The 21,047-nt window shown below is 40.8% G+C and overlaps 1 protein-coding gene across 21 annotated transcripts in view; it reads right to left on the reverse strand.

Moving 5' to 3' along the window:
• Positions 1 to 21,047, reverse strand: part of NSUN6 (NOP2/Sun RNA methyltransferase 6) — a 108,403-nt gene that overhangs the window by 58,165 nt on the left and 29,191 nt on the right. For 17 of the 21 annotated variants that reach the window (XM_073801718.1, XM_073801719.1, XM_073801717.1 and 14 more), the window contains exons 1-3: positions 18,037 to 18,542; positions 15,536 to 15,691; positions 14,024 to 14,124 (exon numbers count right to left, since the gene is read on the reverse strand). In XM_073801718.1, the coding sequence (XP_073657819.1) occupies positions 14,024 to 14,124; positions 15,536 to 15,691; positions 18,037 to 18,111 (332 nt within the window). In that variant the 5' untranslated portion in view covers positions 18,112 to 18,542. Of the gene's footprint in view, positions 1 to 10,500; positions 10,581 to 14,023; positions 14,125 to 15,535; positions 15,692 to 18,036; positions 18,545 to 21,047 lie in introns of those variants that run through there. The other 4 variants (XM_073801725.1, XM_073801724.1, XM_019933532.3 and 1 more) reach the window with 4 other exon arrangements.

A 21,047-nucleotide genomic window follows, 5' to 3' on the forward strand; every position in this document is an offset into this window, starting at 1 on the left:
ACACATCAGTGTACACACGTCAACCCCAATCGCCCAATTCATCACACCACCACCACCACCCCCGCCGCTTTCTCCCTTGGTGTCCATACGTTTGTTCTCTACATCTGTGTCTCAATTTCTGCCCTGCAAACCGGTTCATCTGTACCATTTTTCTAGGTTCCACATACATGCGTTAATATACTATATTTGTTTTTCTTTCTGACTTACTTCACTCTGTAGCACAGACTCTAGGTCTGTCCACCTCACTACAAATAACTCAATTTCATTTCTTTTTATGGCTGAGTAATATTCCATTGTATATATGTACCACATCTTCTTTATCCATTCGTCTGTCAATGGGCATTTAGGCTGCTTCCATGACCTGGCTATTGTAACTAGTGCTGCAGTGAACATTGGGGTGCATGTGTCTCTTTGAATTACGGTTTTCTCTGGGTATATGCCCAGTAGTGGGATTCCTGGGTCATATGGTAGCACTCCTTTGTTTTTTAAGGAACCTCCATACAGTTCTCCATAGTGGCTGTATCAATTTACATTCCCACCAACAGTGCAAGAGGGTTCCCTTTTCTCCACACCCTCTCCAGCATTTGCTGTTTGTAGATTTTTCGATGATGCCCATTCTAACTGGTGTGAGGTGATACCTCACTGTAGTTTTGATTTGCATTTCTCTAATAATTAGTGATGTTGAGCAGCTTTTCATGTGCCTCTTGGCCATCTGTATGTCTTCTTTGGAGAAATGTCTATTTAGGTCTTCTCCCATTTTTGGATTGGGTTGTTTGTTTTTTTAATATTGAGCTGCATGAGCTGTTTATATATTTTGGAGATTGATCCTCTGTCCATTGATTCGTTTGCAAATATTTTCTCCCATTTTGAGGGTTGTCTTTTTGTCTTGTTTATGGTTTCCTTTGCTGTGCAAAAGCTTTGAAGTTTCATTAGGTCCCATTTGTTTATTTTTGTTTTTATTTCCATTACTCTAGGAGGTGGATCCAAAAAGATCTTGCTGTGATTTATGTCAAAGAGTGTTCTTCCTATGTTTTCAGGACCTTGTTATTAACCCACATATTCTAATGATTAGCCTTTCCAGACTGATTACCTGCAGGTAGCTATATATACATGTCCCACAGTTATTTCAAACTCAACAAGTCCTGAACAACGTTATGATTCTCTGACCCACTCCTCAAATCCTTGCTAACACCCCAATGCTTCTCATCCTCCTATGTTTCCAGTCTTGAACAAAGTGCCATTATCTATCTGAATAGCCAGACTGGAAAGCCTGGCATCATCTTAAATCTCTTCTTCCTAAAACTTCTAACATTCACTGAGTTACCAAGTGATGCCACCTCTAATTCTCTGACAGGTCTTCCGGGCCCATCCCCTGACATCAGACGTGCGTCACCTCTTAACCTGATCACTGAGATAGCTTCCACGTTTTACCTTTGGTTGCTTTCAGATGCTCCTGATGTCTCTGGTGTTCTTAAGTTCCATTCTGAAGTACCTAGATATGGATTTATCTTTACTTTTGGCTTCAGACACTGTATTCCTTAAATCTGACTTTCATCAATTCTGGAAAATTCTTTGTCATTATATTTTTGAATACTGTCTTTCCCCATTATTTCTAATCTATACATCTGGGATTCACTAGAAACGTGTAGTGCCTTTTCATTCTTTTTTCCATGACTCAGTTTCATACTTTCAACTGCTTTACCTTCTTTACCTGCTGCATTCTGGGTAATTTCCTATGAGTCATCTTCTAGTTCATTAATTCTCTCATCTGTTGGGTCTAATCTTCAGTTTGGCTCATTGAATGAGTTTTTAATTTTAACGATATTTTTATTTCTAGAAATTCTTTTTCAATTCTTTTTTTCCCTCTTAGGGTCTTTTATGTTTTAGATTCTTCCTTTGTTTTTTATCATTTCAAGGAGACTGATTTTACAGTCTCTACCAGTTAGTTCTATTTGCTACAGTTCTGGGGGAATCTAATCCCTTCAGTTTGTTGTATACACTGGTCCTCAAAGGTGCACGGCCTGGGCTGACGGGTGTCACTCCAGAGTGGTTTCAAGCATCCCAGGAACTAGCTTAGGATCCAATTTTTATGTTAATTTCCCAAACTGCAGGTTTCCAGACCACTTGGGTGGTATGAATTTGAATTCCAAGCCCTTATAGGTATGAAACCTCTGAGTTCTGCATCTCAGAGATTTTTTTTCCTCCAACTAAAAACTCCAAGGCAAGAGCGATCCAAATCCTAATTACTGCCTTGTACTGACTGCTGGACGTTTCTCACCTCCTAGCACCAGAATCCTCTTGTTAAAACCAAACACCCACCAGGGGACTTCCCTGGTGGCACAGTAGTTAAGAATCCGCCTGCCAATGCAGGGGACTGCATTGGGTTCAAGCCCTGATCCGGGAAGATGCCACATGATGCAGAGCAACTAAGCCCGTGCGCCACAACTACTCAGTCTGCGCTCTAGAGCCCGCGAGCCACAACTACCGAGCCCGTGTGCCTAGAGCCCATGCTCCACAACAGGAGAAGCCACCGCGATGAGAAGCCCGTGCACCGCAACGAAGAGCAGCCCCCTCTCACCACAACTAGAGAAGGCCCGTGTGCAGCAAAAGAAGACCCAATGCAGCCAAAAATTAATTAATTAAATTTTTTTAAAAAGCCAAAGCCCCTAAATTCAGGGGACCAAGCATTTTCTCCCTCAAATCCCCCAACCCTTAATCTTAGCTCACACACTTACTGCTCTGTTTTCAGTTACTCTTCATTCTAACCACTGAATATTTCACTTACGTTCTTAATCACTCCACTGTGCATTTTATGACCTTTTAGTCAGTATTCCTAGTCCTATGTAGCAGAAACATCCTCAAGTTATCTAGTTCACTGTACTGCTGGGAATAAAAGACTGAATTGTTCCCTAACTTGGCTCCAGTTTTGCAATTCATCTTCTTTTGAAAAAAGTGTTTAAGCTTTTTTGGCTGTAACCCAGGGTAAGAAATGCACTTAAATCACATCCCAGTACACATGTGTATACACACACATACATTTATAGCAAACATTTCACAAAATACCTTATTATGTACAATCCAATATATTATAAAATACCCCATTTCTTTTTTTTAAAAAAGCCCATAGGGCTTCCCTGGTGGCACAGTGGTTGAGTCTGCCTGCCAATGCAGGGGACACGGGTTCATGCCCCGGTCCGGGAAGATCCCACATGCCGCAGAGCAGCTGGGCCCATGAGCCATGGCTGCTGAGCCTGCGCGTCCGGAGACTCCACAACAGAAGAGGCCACAACAGTGAGAGGCCCGCGTACCGCAAAAAAAAAAAAAAGCCCATAAAAAACCAATTACATTCATTTCACAACCTACTAATGGGTCATGATCTACATGCAGTTTGGAAAACATACCTTTATGCTACTACCAGTATTGTATTTCTAAAATCATGACTGTAATAAAAATTATTTGGCTCCTATATTCTATGCAAAAAACACTCCTTAGTTTAAAAGCAAAAACCCTTTACATTTCACATCTACCTCTCCTAACTACTTCAGCATCTTCTTTCACCAATCTGAGAACTGATTAGCCAAACTGATCACTTTTGTCATGAACCACCATCTATTTTCACACCTCTGTACTTCTTGCATATGTTCTCTATCTCACATACCCTTACCTACTTTATCTCCTCATCCACCTAATTCTTACTCACCTTCAAGGCTCAACTGAAGTTACATCTATTTGGAGAAAACCTTTACCCACTTCTTTGCACTCAGCCCTTCTTCTTCTATGCTCTAATGGTATTTAATTCATACCCCTACCACGGCATCTATTGCATTTTGACTTGTACCAATAGTCCCTGCTTTTAGAAACTATGTTTCATCCATCTTTATAACATCTTTGGGTCTCACGCATAGCACCAATTCAAAAAATATCTTGTGAAATGGAACCCTGTAGTGTTAATCAGAAAGTTTTTATGAGAATAACCATTTCACGGCGAGAAGAGAATGGGAGACCACAAAGATGAGTCTTAACACAGGGGGCCAGAACTGCTATCCTTTCTTTGGAAGGCCTGGTGACAAGGCTGGTCCTCGGCTAGTGTTTTGGAACTTAGAATCAGGGGAGTTCCCACTATGAACTGATAAGGGTAGCTCACTGTGCCTACACTGTTTGTAACAATGTATTTGTAAACAAATAATATGGTTTACGGTGGACACTGAGTTTCCTTCTGGGAGGCTGGAATCTGGGTAAATACCAGGCAGGAGGTACCCACACAACCTGCCCTGAATGAAAATCCTGGATGCCGTGTCTCATTAGAGCTTCCCTGGCTGGTGACATCTCACATATATGTTGTCAAGCTCGTTTACTGACGGAGTTAAGTGCACCGCGTATGACTCCGCTGGAAAAAGACCCTACAGCTTGCAAATGGTTTTCCCTAGACCTCATCCCATGCACCTTTTATTTTGCTGATTTTCCTTCAGATCCTTTCACTGATTAAATCATAGGCACGCATATGATTATATGCTGAGTCCTCTGAGCCCTCCTAGGGAATCACAGAGCCAGGGAGTGGTCTTGGGGATCCCTCAACACAAGAAGTAATCGTATAAAAATGTAAGATAGCATATGCAAGTGTCAGGGTGTATGTCCGCTTCACGGAAATTTCAGCAAGGAAATGTAAAAGTTGACATAGGGCCATAAAAAATACTAAAAGCTTGATTTTTATTGAACTGTTTCTAAATAAAGGAGTGAAGCAACATTAAAGAAAGATGATTTTCCAATTGAACAGTAATAAAGATTGGAGGAAAAATAGTAAGAAGGTACTTAATTGCACACAGCCAAAAATAAAAATAAATAGTAAAAAAAACTTTAAAAAAAATACTCTTGTATCAATGTAGAAAACAAACTTATGGTCATGGGGGGAGAAGAACGATAAATTGGGAGATTGGGACTGACATACACACACTACTACATATAAAATAGATAACTAATAAGGACCTACTGTATACACAGGGAACTCTACTCAATACTCTGTAATGACCTATATGGGAAAAGAATCTAAAAAAGAGTGGATATATGTAGATGTATACCTGATTCACCTTGCTGTACACAGCAGAAATTAACACAACATTGTAAATCAACTATACTTCAATTAAAAAAAAATCTTGTGTTGGGAGTGGGGGGGAATGAATTAGGAGTTTGGGATTAACATATACACACTACTATATATAAAACAGACAACCAACAAGGGCCTACTGTATAGCACAGGGAACTCTACTCAATATTTTGTAACAGCTTATAAGGGAAAAGAATCTGAAAAGGAATATTTAACTGAGTCACTTTGCTGTACACCTGAAACTAACCACACACTGTAAATCAACTATAATTTGATAAAAAAAAAAAAAAAAACTCTTGCATTAAGAAAAGCCTGGCATTCAATTTTCTCTAAGTTTTTCAATAAAGTTGACACTGATACCATCAAAATCAGCATTACAACCTTATGTTCAATCTAATTACCAGTGATAAAACCTTCCTAACATTAAAATATATTTGATCAGTAAATTAAATAGCATGTTAAATAAAATGAGGGAACCTGAATTTTATGGTGAGAAATTACTTTTTAAATTGTTTACTGCCTATAAATAGTTTAACCTATGTTTTGATATCTTAAATAACTGGATGATGTTGAGCTTCTAGTAAAAGATTAGTCAAAGAATAAAAGTATAAATATATTCCTTTTTCTAAAGCCCACAGAAATGGAGAATGAAAAACCTAAAAGAAAATTCCATTTGCAAGAAAACTAAGAAACAGCTATTACCCAAATGATTAAGAATAATTAGCTAACACAGTAAAATTTGGATCAAACCTAGTTCCTCAACAGGGTATGAATGCTTCTGTAAAGGAAAGGCTTCTGGGTGCCTAAACAAATATTTACTGCTTAGATCCAGGACCAGAGGGTCAGACAGAAAAAAGGAGAATCTGGGAGCGTCTTGTCAGTGTCCTGTGCCCTGCAGATAAAGATGAAAGAGGACTGGACTGGCAAAATTGGCACAAGCAGACAATCTCTGCTTTCTGTAACAAAACTGGACAAACTGCCTAGAAGTAGCTAAGGGAAGAGAAGGGAAAGCGCAAGCAACTCTGTCACTCCTCCCCTGAGTTCACTAAGCGTTAACAAAAATTAAAGCCCCCAACAAAGAAGCTATGAGCCGGATCCCCTCACAGAGCCTTAGTCTTCTTCAGCTCAGCTCACCAGGACTAGAGTTGTGCCACTAGGAAAGACCTGGTGAAAGTATCTTGAAAGACACATCTGATGAGTTGTCCAGGTATACACTTGACCCGAAGTGCAAACTAGGTGAATCTATGTGAAAGTTTTCATTCAAGGATTCATTCAACTGGGAACTACGTGTAGATACAGGTGGCCCTGTCTACCCTCAGGTTCCACATCCATGGATTCAACCAACCGCAGATGAAAAAACATTTTTTTTTAATTCCAGAAAATTCCTAAAAGCAAACTTGAATTTGCTGTGCACTGGCAACTACTTACACAGTATTAAGTATTGTAAGTAATCTAGAAATGGTTTAAAGCATACTGAAGGATGTGCATGACTTATATGCAAACACTACATCATTTCATATGAGACCTGAGCCTCTGTGATTATTGGTATGTTGGCGGGGAGCGGGGGATCCTGGAACCAATCTCCCATGGATACCAAGGGACATCCGTAGTAGTAAACAAAGTTGTAATAAACAAAAGGCAGTACAAAATGTACAGACCAAAAAAGGGCAGAATTTCAAATAACCTCTGCATAGTTTCAAAGAAACTAAAAAGAACCTTAGAAAAGGGATATAATAACAACAAGAAGATTAAAAAATAAAGAACAAAAGTGAACTAGCCCAGCTCAGCAAGTAAAGGATAGTAAACCCTGTGAAATTCAAGAGTTAATGTAACAGGCCTGCGACAGCTATTCTTAGAAAGGCCTGCTGAGAAGGCTGGCCCTCGGCAGCATCTGGAACCTTGACTGGCCAACGGTTCCCAGCACTGACATAAAACCACCTCTTAAGAGTGAATTACTGTTCCTAAACTGTTCGTCCAAGCTGTGTGGTTATGCTGAACACCTGCTTTCCTTTTGGGAGCCTGGAATTCCATTACATGCCAGGCAGAGGGCGCCCAGATGACCAGCACCCAACTAAAACCTTGGGTGCTGGGTCTCTAATGGGCTCCTCTCATAGACAATGATTCTATACGTGTCACAACTGACTGCTCGAAGGATGAAGCCTGTCCTGGTAGCTCCGTGGGGAGAGACGCCCAGAAGCTTGCGCCTGGTTTCTTCCAGACTTTACCCCGCATGCCTTTTCCCTCTGCTGTTTCTGCTTTTGTACCCCTTTCGTGTAATAAATCCCCGCCATGAGCCTGACTAGATGCTGAGTCCTGTGAGTCCCTCCAGCCCGTCACAAGACCCTGGGCTGTCTGGGGGTGTCCCAACACAGGGAGCATCTGTCCTGGAAAACCAACACATGGACCACCAGTGTCCTCCTAACAGATCGGGCAGGAATATGTAACAAAGATATTCAAAGAACTACCAGAAGACTTGTAATTTAAAAATTACATTGCATTTCAATGAAAACTAAGGAGAATAATAATTATTATTATAAATATTAATAACAATTATTATTATTATTATAAGGTATACCCCAGTGAAGTTTCTAAAGTCCAGTGCCTAAGAATCCCATAGATCTCCAAGTGAAAAATCAAGATTCTGTTGTAAGGGGGGAAAATATTTTTTGGCCTCAGATTTCTTCATAGCAACACGTGGGGCCCTAAGATTGTAGAAGCAGTGTCTACAAAGGGCTGAGGGAAATAACATGTGACTTGAAATGACTATAATCAGCCTATAAGTTGTTGTTTAAATATAAAGGCAACAAGCAATTCTCAAGCGAGAAAGGAAACAGAGCATACAAGAGACATACTTGGGGGAAGGGAAGCAGGTGCTGGAGACCTGCTACATGACGCTATTCGATCAACCAAGAGATCAATTAAGATAAAGAACTCAGAAATAAACTACCAATAGGGCTACAAGCAAGCACTGCATTCATTTGTATTATGCTTGTAGAATAAAAATGTTACAAAGCTTTACATGGTTAAAAAACTAACAGTAAATAAAAATTGGTTGGTGGAGGTTTTAGGGCAAATTTAAGCATAAGAATTTCTTCCATTTTCATAGTGGAAAGTCAAAAGATACCTAATAAAAGTGATGATGAGTTTAAAAGACAAAAAAGAGCCGAACTGCTCCTTTTAGAAACAAAAGGTAGGTATATGAATCCACAATGCTAAAAGATTTCTTAGTGCTTTCCTGTAGTAACTCACCGTTTGTGTTTTATAGTTCACTAATGCTTTAACTTTTTTTAACTTTTTATTCACTTTCGGCTGCGTTTTTGGTCTTCGTTGCTGTGCGCGGGCTTTCTTTAGTTGGAGTGAACGGGAGCTACTGTTTGTTGCAGTGCTCGGGCTTCTCTTGTTGTGGTGCACGGGATATAGGGGCATGGGCTTCAGTAGCTGTGGCACACGGCTTAGCTGCTCTGCGGCATGTGGGATCTTCCCAGACCAGGTCTCAAACCCATGTCCCCTGCATTGGCAGGCGGATTCTTAACCACTGCACCACCAGGGAAGTCCCCACTAATGTTTTAATGAGTAATTTAGCTCACTACAAAGAACAGATGAAAGAATTATTACATAGCCAGTAAAAAGAATGAAATAGTGTTATATAGGATTATGGAAAACTACGGAGGCCACAGTACATTCTGAAATGAATCACAGGTCTCAGAAGACCTGTGACTGTCATCAACTGTAGTAACTAACTGGTTTAAAACTAGGAGATGAAAGAAATCAGAACACTGGTTTCCTGGTAGAGGGGCAGAATGCAGAGAATTTTCTGGGTGATGGAAATGGTGTATATCTTGATGGGGGTGAGTCTTGACTACACAGTTGTATGAATTTACCAAAACTCAGCAAATAGTACACTTAATTAAGATCTCTGCATTTCACTACTGCAAATTCCCCCTTAACAAAGAGCTAGAAGAAGGAGTTTACAAAATCGGGACTTGCCTGGTGGTCCAGTGGTAAAGAATCTGCCTTCCAATGCAGGGGATGCGGTTTCAATCCCTGGTTGGGGAACTAAGATCCCACATGCCACAGGCAACTAAGCCCACGCGCCACAACTACGGAGCTCGCACACCTCAACGAGAGCCCGCGTGCTGCAAACTACAGAGCCCACGCACCACAACTACAGAGAAGCCCCCACGCTGCAACGAAAGATCCCGTGAGCCTCAATGAAGATCCCGTGTGCCGCAACTAAGACCCGACACAGCCAAAAAAAAAAAAAGGGGGAGTTTACAAAATCAACTTTTTTAATTGCGGAAGTAATACGTGCTTATTGTAAAAAAAAAAAAAAAAAAAAAAAAAAGACAGAAATATTACAAGTGAAAATCTCCTCTTACTCAGTTTCTCCCAATCCAACTTCCTCAGAGTTAATCCCTGTCAACAGTTGGGTATGTTACACCCTCCAGACTTTTTTCCGTATATAAATAAATATATATATAAATCTGTAGTTGTGTGTGTTTTTTAGTCGCAAAAGAAATGTGATTTCTTACATTCCTACACAGAGCAACATGCTTTTGGTATTTAATTTATCGAGAACATCACCTTTTCTTTGTACATATAATTCTCCCACATTAAAGGCCATATAAAAATAATAATAATAAAGGCCATATAATAATCCACTGCGTGGATAAACCAAAAACCACTGCTCTACTGTTGACCACTAAATTACTTTAAAGCTTTAACAAAATGAGCATTTTTATGTTTATTATAAGTCTTAGGGGTATTAAAAAAATTTTATCACAATTAGGGATTTTCAATACAACACCCATTATAATATGAAAGCCGATTTTTTCAAATTTTAAACACATCCCACCAAACACATAGTGTCTGTTCTACTCAGAGAACAAACACAGTAATTTAACATAACTGTGAATTAATAAAATTTTACAAACATATCAATTATTAAAGTAGGAAACGGTGCTTTGTATTTTTGTTGTAGCTCAATAAAGTTTTAACTGAGCAGTGGAATCAAGATATACAAGTAAACAAATGTAAAAGTAATTTTCTTACAGAATGGAAAAAAATCAATCACTGCACAGCAGAAACTAACACAACATTGTAAAGCAATTATACTCCAATAAAGATGTTTAAAAAGAAAAGAAAACATGATATAACACAGAAAAAAAATCAATCACTGCACTAAACGCAAGTACAATGCATTACTCTCAAGGTATCTGGGCCCATTCCTAGTGTTCTTTTGTAATATTTTCCATGAAAGACTATAGAGTCAGCATTTACCAAGTTTGTGAATTCCTATCTTAATAATGGAGAAACTTAGTACTGTCACTAACAGTAAAAAAGAACCTGTGACATTTTTATTTAGAAGAATATAATTTGAAAATGAAATAGTTACAAACCTAGGTCCAATAACAGGAATAAGTAAGACATCCTGAAGGTCTGGATGCTGAAGAATAGGAAAACTTAATCCATTAAACTGCTGTTAAAAATAAACACACAGGATTACAAAGCAATCAGTATATTGGTTAAATTTCAAGTTACAGAGCTTTTCAGTGTCATTACCTAGCAGAGCACGGTAATGAGCTTGATTTAGGGTATTTTCACTTTATTCCACGGGATACTATAAAAAATCAAAGACTTCAAAACAACAAGGTTTTCTCTATAATTTGATTCTCAAGTATCTTAACTTCTTTACAAGTAAAAGGCTCAATTTTGCTTCCTGTTTTTGACTTTGGAAACACGAACCATTGTTGACCTTACGTGACTTACTCTGAAAACACATATCCAATATAGGATTGCATGAATAGGACATTAAAGATTGAGATTACTAAACGCTATTTATTATATATTATCAACACTGGATGCCATGTCAGTTGGATGATGCTTCCTGGCAAAGGCTCAGGATTTTCAGTATCCTCTACCGTACTTGGCCTTCAGACTGGAAATAAGTGCAGGGCCAGTGGCATAGGTGCTGGGGCCAACTCCCAGTCTCATGGCAGCCAACTCTGCAGCTCTTCCCAACTCCATGGTCATGCTGGTAGCTTGAAATCGACCAGAGTGGGAGCGTTTACACCGCAAAACTCAGCAAACACCACACACCAGCATTATTTTTCCCAGAAAGTGGGTTGTGCAGTATGTACCAGCACACCACCGTTGCAGGCGGAAGACAACCGGGCACTCCACGCGGAACAGTGGACTGGACAGCAAGGGCTGTGTACCCTATCGGAGGGCAGCACGCAAATACTGGAGGACAAGTCTCTGCCATGTAAGCTAGGGATTATCAACTCATTCATTTTCACATAATACACCAAAGAGCAGTGACCATAACAGATATTTGCATTGCCTTGTAGTATCCATACACTACCTACAGAAAACTTCCAAAATCAACCTATTTCTAAGTTGATGGAAAGAGAAAAAAAAATTCTTCAGATTTTAGAAATCTGACTATATTTCTACCAAGTCAACAGCTCTTCTGCCTTCTGCTTCCTCCAGGCAAAGGATACTGTGAACTAACCACATCCAACAGAATAGTAAGAAACCTTAAGGGCAAACTCATTCAGATAAGCCTCTCTCCCTTTTTTTCCCCTCTCTCCCTCATGTGCTCTCGGTTTGATACCTTACAGCATCCAGACTATGGATCCTTCCAAGGAGAAGAGAATGAATTTTGCCATTTGTTTTTGTTTTGCTTTGGAAGTACTATTTCTTTATACTATAGAAATAGTCTACAGAGAGATCAATCCTCCTCAGGCCAAGGTTTCCCTTCTCTCCCTTTTTATCAGATATTAAAATGATACAGAAATAAAACTTTTATAAAACCACACGTCTGTAACTTCCATAAAACACCACAAACTTTTTTTTAAACCAAGCATATCACCTGCTTGTCTTTCTGTTTGTTTCTACCCCGTGCCCTTTTTAAAACAGCCTTAGTGAGGTTAATTTACATACCATAAAATTTACCCATTTTAAATGCACAATTCAATGATTTTTAGTAAATTTACAGAATTGTGTGACCACCACTAAAATCCAATTTCAGATCCTGTCCATCAACACACTATGATTCCTCATGTCCATCTGCAGCCAATGCCTGTTCCCAGCTCCAACCCCAGGCAACCACTAACCTACTTTCTTTCTCTAGAAATCTGCCTTTTCGAGACATCTCATATAAAAAGGATCATACTGTCTTGTGTGTGGCTTCTTTCACTCACTATAGTGTTTTTGAGGTTCACCCAAGTGGTAGCACGTATCAGTTCACCACTTTCATTGCTGTACTGTTCCCCTGTGTGAACATACCACGTTTTGTTTTTCTATTCACCAGTCGATGGACATTTGCACAGCTTCTCCCTTTTGGTTATTATGAACAATGCTGCTATTAATGTTCATGCCCAAGCCTTTGCATGGACGTATGTTTTCATGTCTCTTGGGTAGACACCTAGGAGTGGAACTGCTGGGTTGTACAGTAAATTTATGTTTAACTTTTTAAGAGATCGCCAAACTGTCTTCCAAAGAAGCCAAACCACTTGACTTTCCCATCTGCAACGTATAAAGGTCCGTTTCTCCACATCGCTCACCAGTCAAATGAAATTTTAAATGATTAAATTTCAACATGGGACACAGAGATATTTGGAGACAAAGCACCCACTCATATATCATTCAGGATATGTCTTTAGGACACACACGAGCTTGGGACATGGCAAAAGAAAGGAGATGTACAATCTAAAACCTCCTGCGAATCTCCTTTCCTGCTGCAAACAGGCACTGCTCAAACCACCAGATACTTACCTAGTGCCCACGACCCAACCTCCTCAGTCTTATCTTAACCTTCAAGGAATGGGACTCAAAAGCCCAGAGTGACTTCGTCTGCCTGCTCTTAGATGCAACTCCTGAGATCTTCTATTCCCATCACAGTGGGATCCTAGATTATCTAAGCTCTAGGAATAATTTCTAGAAAAGAAAACAATCTGGATCTGCCTGACTTACGGACACCTTACGGGCCTCAGAACAGTTTCCTTCATACTGAAAACCTACATGCATGACTACATAAAAGTAATAATCTTAGTTGCTTAGAGGAACTGCTTATATTTTATGCCTAATGCCATTACTCTCAATAAAATTACTGCTCTTATTAAAAATCAGATTAACCTTTCTCCAAGTCTTATTTAAAATTATTATACTAAGTTTTGTTCTCATACAGCCAGAAATCGTAGCTGGTTCTTATAACCTGGTCATCTCCTCACAACTGGAAGTTCATAGAATTGTTCTTAAAGAGAGTACAATAAACATTCCATAATTGTAATGAGATTAAAGACAAAAAATAAATGAATCAAACAACAAGGTCCTATTTGTACAGCACAGGGAACTATATTCAATATCCTGTAATAAACCATAATGGAAAAGAATATGAAAAAGAATATTTAGGGCTTCCCTGGTGGCACAGTGTTTGAGAGTCCGCCTGCCAATGCAGGGGACATGGGTTCGTGCTCCGGTCCAGGAAGATCCCACATGCCGCAGAGCAGCTGGGCCCGTGAGCCATGACCGCTGAGCCTGCACGTCCGGAGCCTGTGCTCCACAACAGGAGAGGCCAAAACAGTGAGAGGCCCCCGTACCAAAAAAAAAAAAGAATATTTATATGCATAACTGAGTCACTTTGCTGTACAGCAGAAATTAATACAACCCTGTAAATCAACAATACATCAATAAAATTTTAAAAAAAGAATCAATACCAGTGAAAATTCTCTGAAAATTTCTCTAAGTTATATCCAGAGTAAACTGATAACACAGCCTGTGATATACAAATCCAAGTCTTTTAAGCATGCTTACCTCTTCCTTTTCATTTAGGCAATTACGTAGAAATAGGTCTGCTGACACCCATCATGGTTATTTGTTAGAAGAGATTTAATAACTACAAAATACAACTTGACGTACCCTCTCCAAGCATCTGTTTTCCTCCATCTTACATTTCTTTGGAGGCAAGTTTCAGTACACAGTGTATGAAACACAAAATGCACAGCTTTGGGGTTTTCTTTCTGGTTTAAAAAAATTTTTAATACAATTTTCAAAGGTTACCTTTCATTTACAGTTACTACAAAATATTGGCTGTATTTCCCATGTTGTACAACACATCCTTAAGCCTGTCCTACACCCAATAGTTGGTCCCTCCCACTCCCACCCCTATACTGCCCCTCCCCCTCCCTCCCCACTGGTAACCACTTGTTTGTTCTCTGTATCTGAGTCTGCTTCTTTTTTGTTATATTCGCTAGTTAGTTGTATTTTTTAGATTCCACATATAAGTGATATCATGCAGTATTTGTCTTTCACTATCTGACTTATTTCACTTATAAAATGTACAGCTTTTGAGGTTTCCCTGGTGGCGCAGTGGTTGAGAGTCCGCCTGCCAATGCAGGGGACACGGGTTTGTGCCCCGGTCCGGGAAGATCCCACATGCCGCAGAGCGGCTAGGCCCGTGAGCCATGGCCGCTGAGCCTGCGCGTCCGGAGTCTGTGCCCCGCAATGGGAGAGGCCACAACAGTGAGAGGCGACGTGTACCGCAAAAAAAAAAAAAAAAAAAAAGTACAGCTTTTGAAAGCAAAGAAGACAATATAAACAAGAAAATTCCAATATTATTTTTCTGCATGGAACTTTAAAAATGCCATTTTATAATACTGTTTTCACTTACAGAAAATTAGTATTATGCCAAAACTATTTTATTGGTTGAACAAAAAAAAATTTGTGTTGTTTTATCTTTAAAACATATCTTTAGGGCTTCCCTGGTGGCGCAGTGGTTGAGAGTCCGCCTGCAGATGCAGGGGACGCGGGTTCGTGCCCCCGGTCCGGGAGAATCCCACATGCCACGGAGCGGCTGGGTCCGTGAGCCATGGCCGCTGAGCCTGCGCGTCCGGAGCCTGTGCTCCGCAGCGGGAGAGGCCACAACAGTGAGGCCCGCGTACCGCAAAAAAAAAAAAAAACAAACAAAAAAAAAACATATCTTTACATTATTTTCCTCCTTTTATTATATTTAATTAAATTATTATATTAAAATAAAAAATATAATCCTACAGGTAATCAGTAGGCACCTCCTTACCTCTGGGTTCACCTTGGCTACGTGATCTGCCCTCATGGTCGTTATCTGCTGCTTATTACAATATCACAGACTTTTAGGGTTAGAATGGACCGCTTATGTATTTTAATGACGAAGCAACGGAGGCCCAGAGGGGTCGAGTGACCTATCCAGTCACTAAATTAATTCAGAATCAGAAGTACTAGGTTCAAGCTCTAGCATGAGCACTCACTACATAACCTTGAACAACATTCATGATCCTCAATTTCTTTATTTGTAAACTTGTAATAGTATATCGCTCACATGATATTAGTGAGGAGTGACATGACACAGATTGTAGAAATCTAATTCTGTACATAATGACAAAAATGTGCACGAACCTTCTGAAGCTCATCAAATAACAGACTTTTCACATGTTGTACTGAGGCTAGATGCGTATTTACTCTGACAGTAGTGAATGATGGAGGGTGGGACAACTTATGTAACAGAGTTTCAAACTTCCTTTCTGCTGCTTCTTTACCTAAAACAGATACAACCTGAAAAGAAGAAAAGAACAATGTTTCAGTTTCATTATACAAACTAAAAATATTAAGATATATGTCTATACATTTGTTCCAACTAATGAAACATCATTCGGCAATTATTCGGTTCCATTTCACTTTTCTGCATTGTTTATGTGTTAATAACACTACGGGAATCGCGCTATTTCACAGGGTTATGCTAATAAACACATAGTGAAACACCAGACAAAAAGGGCTTAGAAAACGCTGCCTCGTGCTTCCCTGGTGGTGCAGTGGCTAAGAATCTGCCTGCCAATGCAGGGGACACGGGTTCGAGCCCGGGTTCGAGTCCTGGTCCGGAAAGATCCCACGTGCCACGGAGCAACTAGGCCCGTGCGCCATAACTACTGAGCCTGCGCTCTAGTGCCCGCGAGCCACAACTACTGAAGCCCACGCGCCTAGAGCCCGTGCTCCGCAACAAGAGAAGCCACGGTAATGAGAAGCCCGCGCACCGCGGCAAAGAGCAGCCCCTGCTCGCGGCAACTAGAGAAAGCCTGCACGCAGGAACAAAGACCCAACACAGCCAAAAAGCATTATTAACACATCTGCTACATTTATTCATATAAATTCAGGATTTCATTCTACTTATTTCTAAAAACATTAACTGTTACATCACTTCTGTAGAATTAGTTCCTTGCTAACCCCGTATCCTAGAGCAAATTGGTTAGTAACGTTTTAAAACACCAATACTTGAACAGTAAGTAACATTGATACCGTCACCCAAAGAGCCCCCATAACATCAGCTTCTTAATATAGTATTATTAAATGTAAAAGATATTGTCCAAAAAAAGACAGGTAGCAAGATACCTGTCAGAAATAAAGTTATAAAGACTCAAACAACCGAGTTTCCTTGTAACTAACTAAAGCTTTTGAGACAAGTATTTCCTTTTTTTTGTCATCTTTGACTATACCCAGCCTCACAGAATCTTCATAAACCACTTGCCAGCCTAATAATCCACTAGCCTAAAAATATTCGTACTCTCAAGGTTTGTTTTTTTTAACTGAATATTCCATTACCTTTGATACTTTTTACAAAGGGATGGGTTTTCTTTTTGTAAAATCGTATAGTTAGTGGGTTTGCGGCAGAAGTGGTGTCAGACAGACATTTGAATCTTTTTTTATAAAACAATGTTAACCATTTTAAAAACTGCTGGGAAAAAAAACTGCTGACTGTCTCTATTTCTCTTAATACGCCCCTTATACTATAAGTTCTTTGAAATCAAGAAGGTATTTTCTCTTTCCGTACTGTCTTGCCCCTTAACATAACCTCTGGAAATAAAATGTAGAAATCAAACCTAGAAGTCATGGCTTCACCAAAATCTTTGAAAACGAGTAACATTTATGCGGCTTCATTTCGAATAGAAAATCAAAGAGTTGGAAAATACAAAATTGCCTGCAGGCGGGATGGTAAGGTGGAGAGAGCACAGGCTTGGCAATCAAAGACGATCAACATTCACTGAGGACTTCTGGGCTCGGCACTGCCAGCAGCGCACAGAAGGAACATTTGTGGAGGACCCATTAGGCGCCAAAACGATGCCAGGTGCTTGCACTTACGATTAATACGTTAAAACAACCACCTTGAAATTTTAGTACTGTTAACCGTCCTCAAATTTCACAGAAAAGGAAAGAAAGGTTAAGGGATGTGAAGTAATTCACTCAAAGCACCGGGATGCAAACCAGGGGCTTGGGGTCCCAAATCCATTCCTTTTCCCATTGGACCTGAGCTCTTTACCTTCACATTTCAACACTGTTACATGACAGCGGTGTCAATTTGATTCACTTAACGTCGCTCTTTGGACCCTCAGTTCTCTCATCTATAAAAACTGGGGAGGAAATCTCTACCAAAAAAAGACTGCGCAGATTAAGATGTAAAGGTCTGCGGTTCATCTAGCACAACTGGTGGCATTTAAGCAGCACTCACGGAACGATAGTAAACCTTTCACCTGAGCGCCAGGGCAGGCTCTCTAAGAGTACAGGCGTTTCTTCTCTTCGGGACTTAAATTCTCGGAGACGGGGATCTTGTCTTGCCCCTTGTAATCCCTTCAGTGCATTCTTGCCGCCAGACACACAACCGCTTTTTACCCTTCCCTCCTTTCCCATTCCTAAATGTTAAAACATACACCCCATACACCTCTTAGCTCGGAAAGCATACATTAAATACCTGCAGAAAGATATTAGCATATTTTACATTCGGAAAGACGAATACTAAGAAACAACGGCTGTACACATTTGATTGCCTTTTAGATTATTTTTCTATTTCTCTAGAGCGTGTAAATATTTGAATTTTTGCAAATAGCATCTAACGTGTTTATCTGACCTACCTCCTCATTCATAAAGCCCGCTTTCAGATAGCTTTCAACCTCAAGTCTCAAAGATATTTTAGGGAAAATAGACATTTTCCTATCGCTTAGTTCTCCTCCTCCACGAGAAATGCTGGAAAACGGTGGTTTTTCTCTCTCCTAATTACACGGAGCGTCTGGGCAATGAATACCACCCACAACGTGCCGGGACCACCGATGCCCGGGAAGAGCGCGCTGCTCACGCCGAGTTAAAATGGGAAACGCGGAGGTACTTCCACGCCTTCTGGAGCTTGGCCAGTTTGCAGCGGCTTCCTCTCCTCCCAGGTCCTTCTTTAGCGACGCCCACGGAAATCACTGCGAGGCAACGCCACTCACGTTGCAGAGAAAAAAAACAAAACAAAACAAAAAACCGTGAGGAGTGAAACCGCCGTGAACTGGGCGGAGATGTGGAAACCAGGCTGGGATCACCACGGCCTAACCTCCAGTCCCTCGGCCCCAGTTTCTCGGCAGAAGGCCGCTTCCGGCATGCGTCACTTCCGGCAATGCGGCCCACCCTTCCTTCCCCTGCCCTCCAATCCGCAGCCGCAGATTGCCGCTACGTCACGTCTCCGGAGTTTCCCAGCTCCGCCCGCGGCGCATCCACGTGCAGCGGGCCTGGGCGGGTGCTTTAAGGGGATGGAGGCGGAGCTGCCTCCGGGACCTGCAAACAGATCCAGCTGTTGGGCGGGGCTGGGCGGGCAGAGCTGGGTGCTAATTGGGGAGGGTTGGGTCGTGCTAACCCGAATAAGGTGAGGAGTCAATTAGTTACCTGCTGGGTGAGCTCCAAAGCAAGAATGAAACCAGAATTTATTTGGGCCTATCATCCACCCTTTGATTTTCTGAAATTACCTTCCCTCTCTTAGGCTTGCTGGTCTGACTTCAGTTGTGAAAAAACATTATTCACATTTTTAAAAGCTGGGTTAATGGTCTTGTAATATCCATACATGCTCAGGTAAAACCTTAAAACGCACAGGTAGTTTTTACAATTAGTTGAATAAGACTAACAGGTTCCCTGTATCGGTGCTGATTTCTACTTTAAAGCTCGGGAGACCTTTGGCGTAATCTGTGTGTTTCAGGTGAGGAAAGATTCAAAGGGAGAAGGGACCTAATGAAAGTCGCTTAGTTTCCTGTGATTAAAATAGGAAACTAGAAATAATTCTTCTGTCTCCGAGACAGTGTTTTTTGAAACACACCGTTGTCATTAATACAGAACTGTAGGAAGTTTTTTCTTAAGTCTTTTTCTGTTTAAATCTCACACGGAGGTGTTTTTAGAAGTACGATACACTCTCTCACAATGAGTGAGAACGTCAGGATAAAGACCGTAGCCACCTGGCTTCTAAAACCAATACCTACTTTTTCCACCACGGCCTATTTCTTTGGTAAATTTATGGAATTCTTCTGTGGCTAAATCATCTGAAAGTGATCAGGAAAATGTCTAGTCCAGCCATTTCCAAAGGAATTTTTGCAACCTCAAGATTGTGACCACAGCACCGATAATGTTTGGAATCGATATCAAGGAGAAAAGGGAGAGGAAGGAACAAGGTGAACTAGATTGTAAACTCTGAGAAGGTAGAGACTTTACCTCACTGCTGCAGACCCAGTGCCTACCACGTAAGAAGCACTCAAATATTGAAGGAGTAGATGAATAAGTGGATGGACAGCTCTGTAAACCAGAGAAAGGAAGTGCTGATAAAGCATATATTGATATCTGCTGGACATTAGTTCACTAGTTCAGCACTTGTGAACAGTGCTGAGGACATTTAGACAATCTTTGGCTAGACATCACTGAAGTGACGGTTATGTTGATGATGAGGTCTCTTGGTGTTCTAAAGTTGGTCCATATTACAGATCTGAAGTTGGCATACTAAATACATATTGTCTAAGCAAAAGAAGACACCTATAACTCCACACTTCCACTGCTGGGGGCCTGGGTTCAATCCCTGGTGGGGGGGACTAAGATCCTGCATGCCGTGCAGTATGGCCTAAATAAATAAATAAAAAGAAAATGTAAGCTTTAAAAAAACGAGGAAGACCCCTATAAGAATACACCCATATAAGGGTCATTGGGGTTTTGTATTCTCGATGGGGTCATATGGCCCCCAATGTGGGGAGAGCAAAACAAAATCTTAGATATAATCATATAATCTTAATCTCAATTTGTTATGCTCCAAAACTTTCCTTTTATCCCCCCCCCCCAAAAAAACATAAAAACCCTATTTCTCAATATTTAATTTCATGAAGAAGGCATGAGAGGATTTGGGAAAAAAAGTCTAGGAAAGGCTGGAAATCTATCAATCTCAATTCATCTGGAGACTAACCTCCATAAGTACATATTAACTCAGAATGGATCCTAGACGTCCCTACATGTAAAATCTATAAAGCTTCTAGAATAAAACATAGGAGTAACCAGAGTTACCCTACAGCCAACAAGGTCAGAGGAGCAGTCAAGAGAACTTGACCCCCGGGACAGGATTATGATGAGGCAAGAGAGGCCCCTAGTGTGCACCGTTAAGGAGGCCCTCGCTCTCACGTGTGAGCCCTGAGAGCACCCCCTCAAATTTGTGACTGTCTCCCTTGGGCTCGCCATCATCTCCACACTGCATCTTTTGCCATCACTGACAGCTCCAAATCCATAAAGAAAGACAGATTGTATTGCCCAAGCAGCAATACAGCTTACATCACAGCCTGGACCTGCGATGCAAACCCCTTTTCTGCCAAAGGCCCAACTCAAATGTGGCCGTCTTCCACATCCCATGCTTGACGTGCTGGGTCAGTACTCGGAGTTGTGGGATGTATCGTCACCAGAAGCCAAAGAGACCAGCCAGATACTGTACTTCCTTCTTTGTAGTAGGGTGTGCATTATTACTGGGGGTGATGTCATCGTAATGGGGGCAAAAGGTGGTTCTAAGGGGGCAAAAAATGTATACAATACAATGGTTTGTGGTCCTCCAAAGGCCACAGTAACCTCAACAAATATACAGTATACCTGTACT

This window comes from Tursiops truncatus, chromosome 2, assembly GCF_011762595.2.
Source record: "Tursiops truncatus isolate mTurTru1 chromosome 2, mTurTru1.mat.Y, whole genome shotgun sequence".
Taxonomy (NCBI): Eukaryota; Metazoa; Chordata; class Mammalia; order Artiodactyla; family Delphinidae; genus Tursiops; species Tursiops truncatus.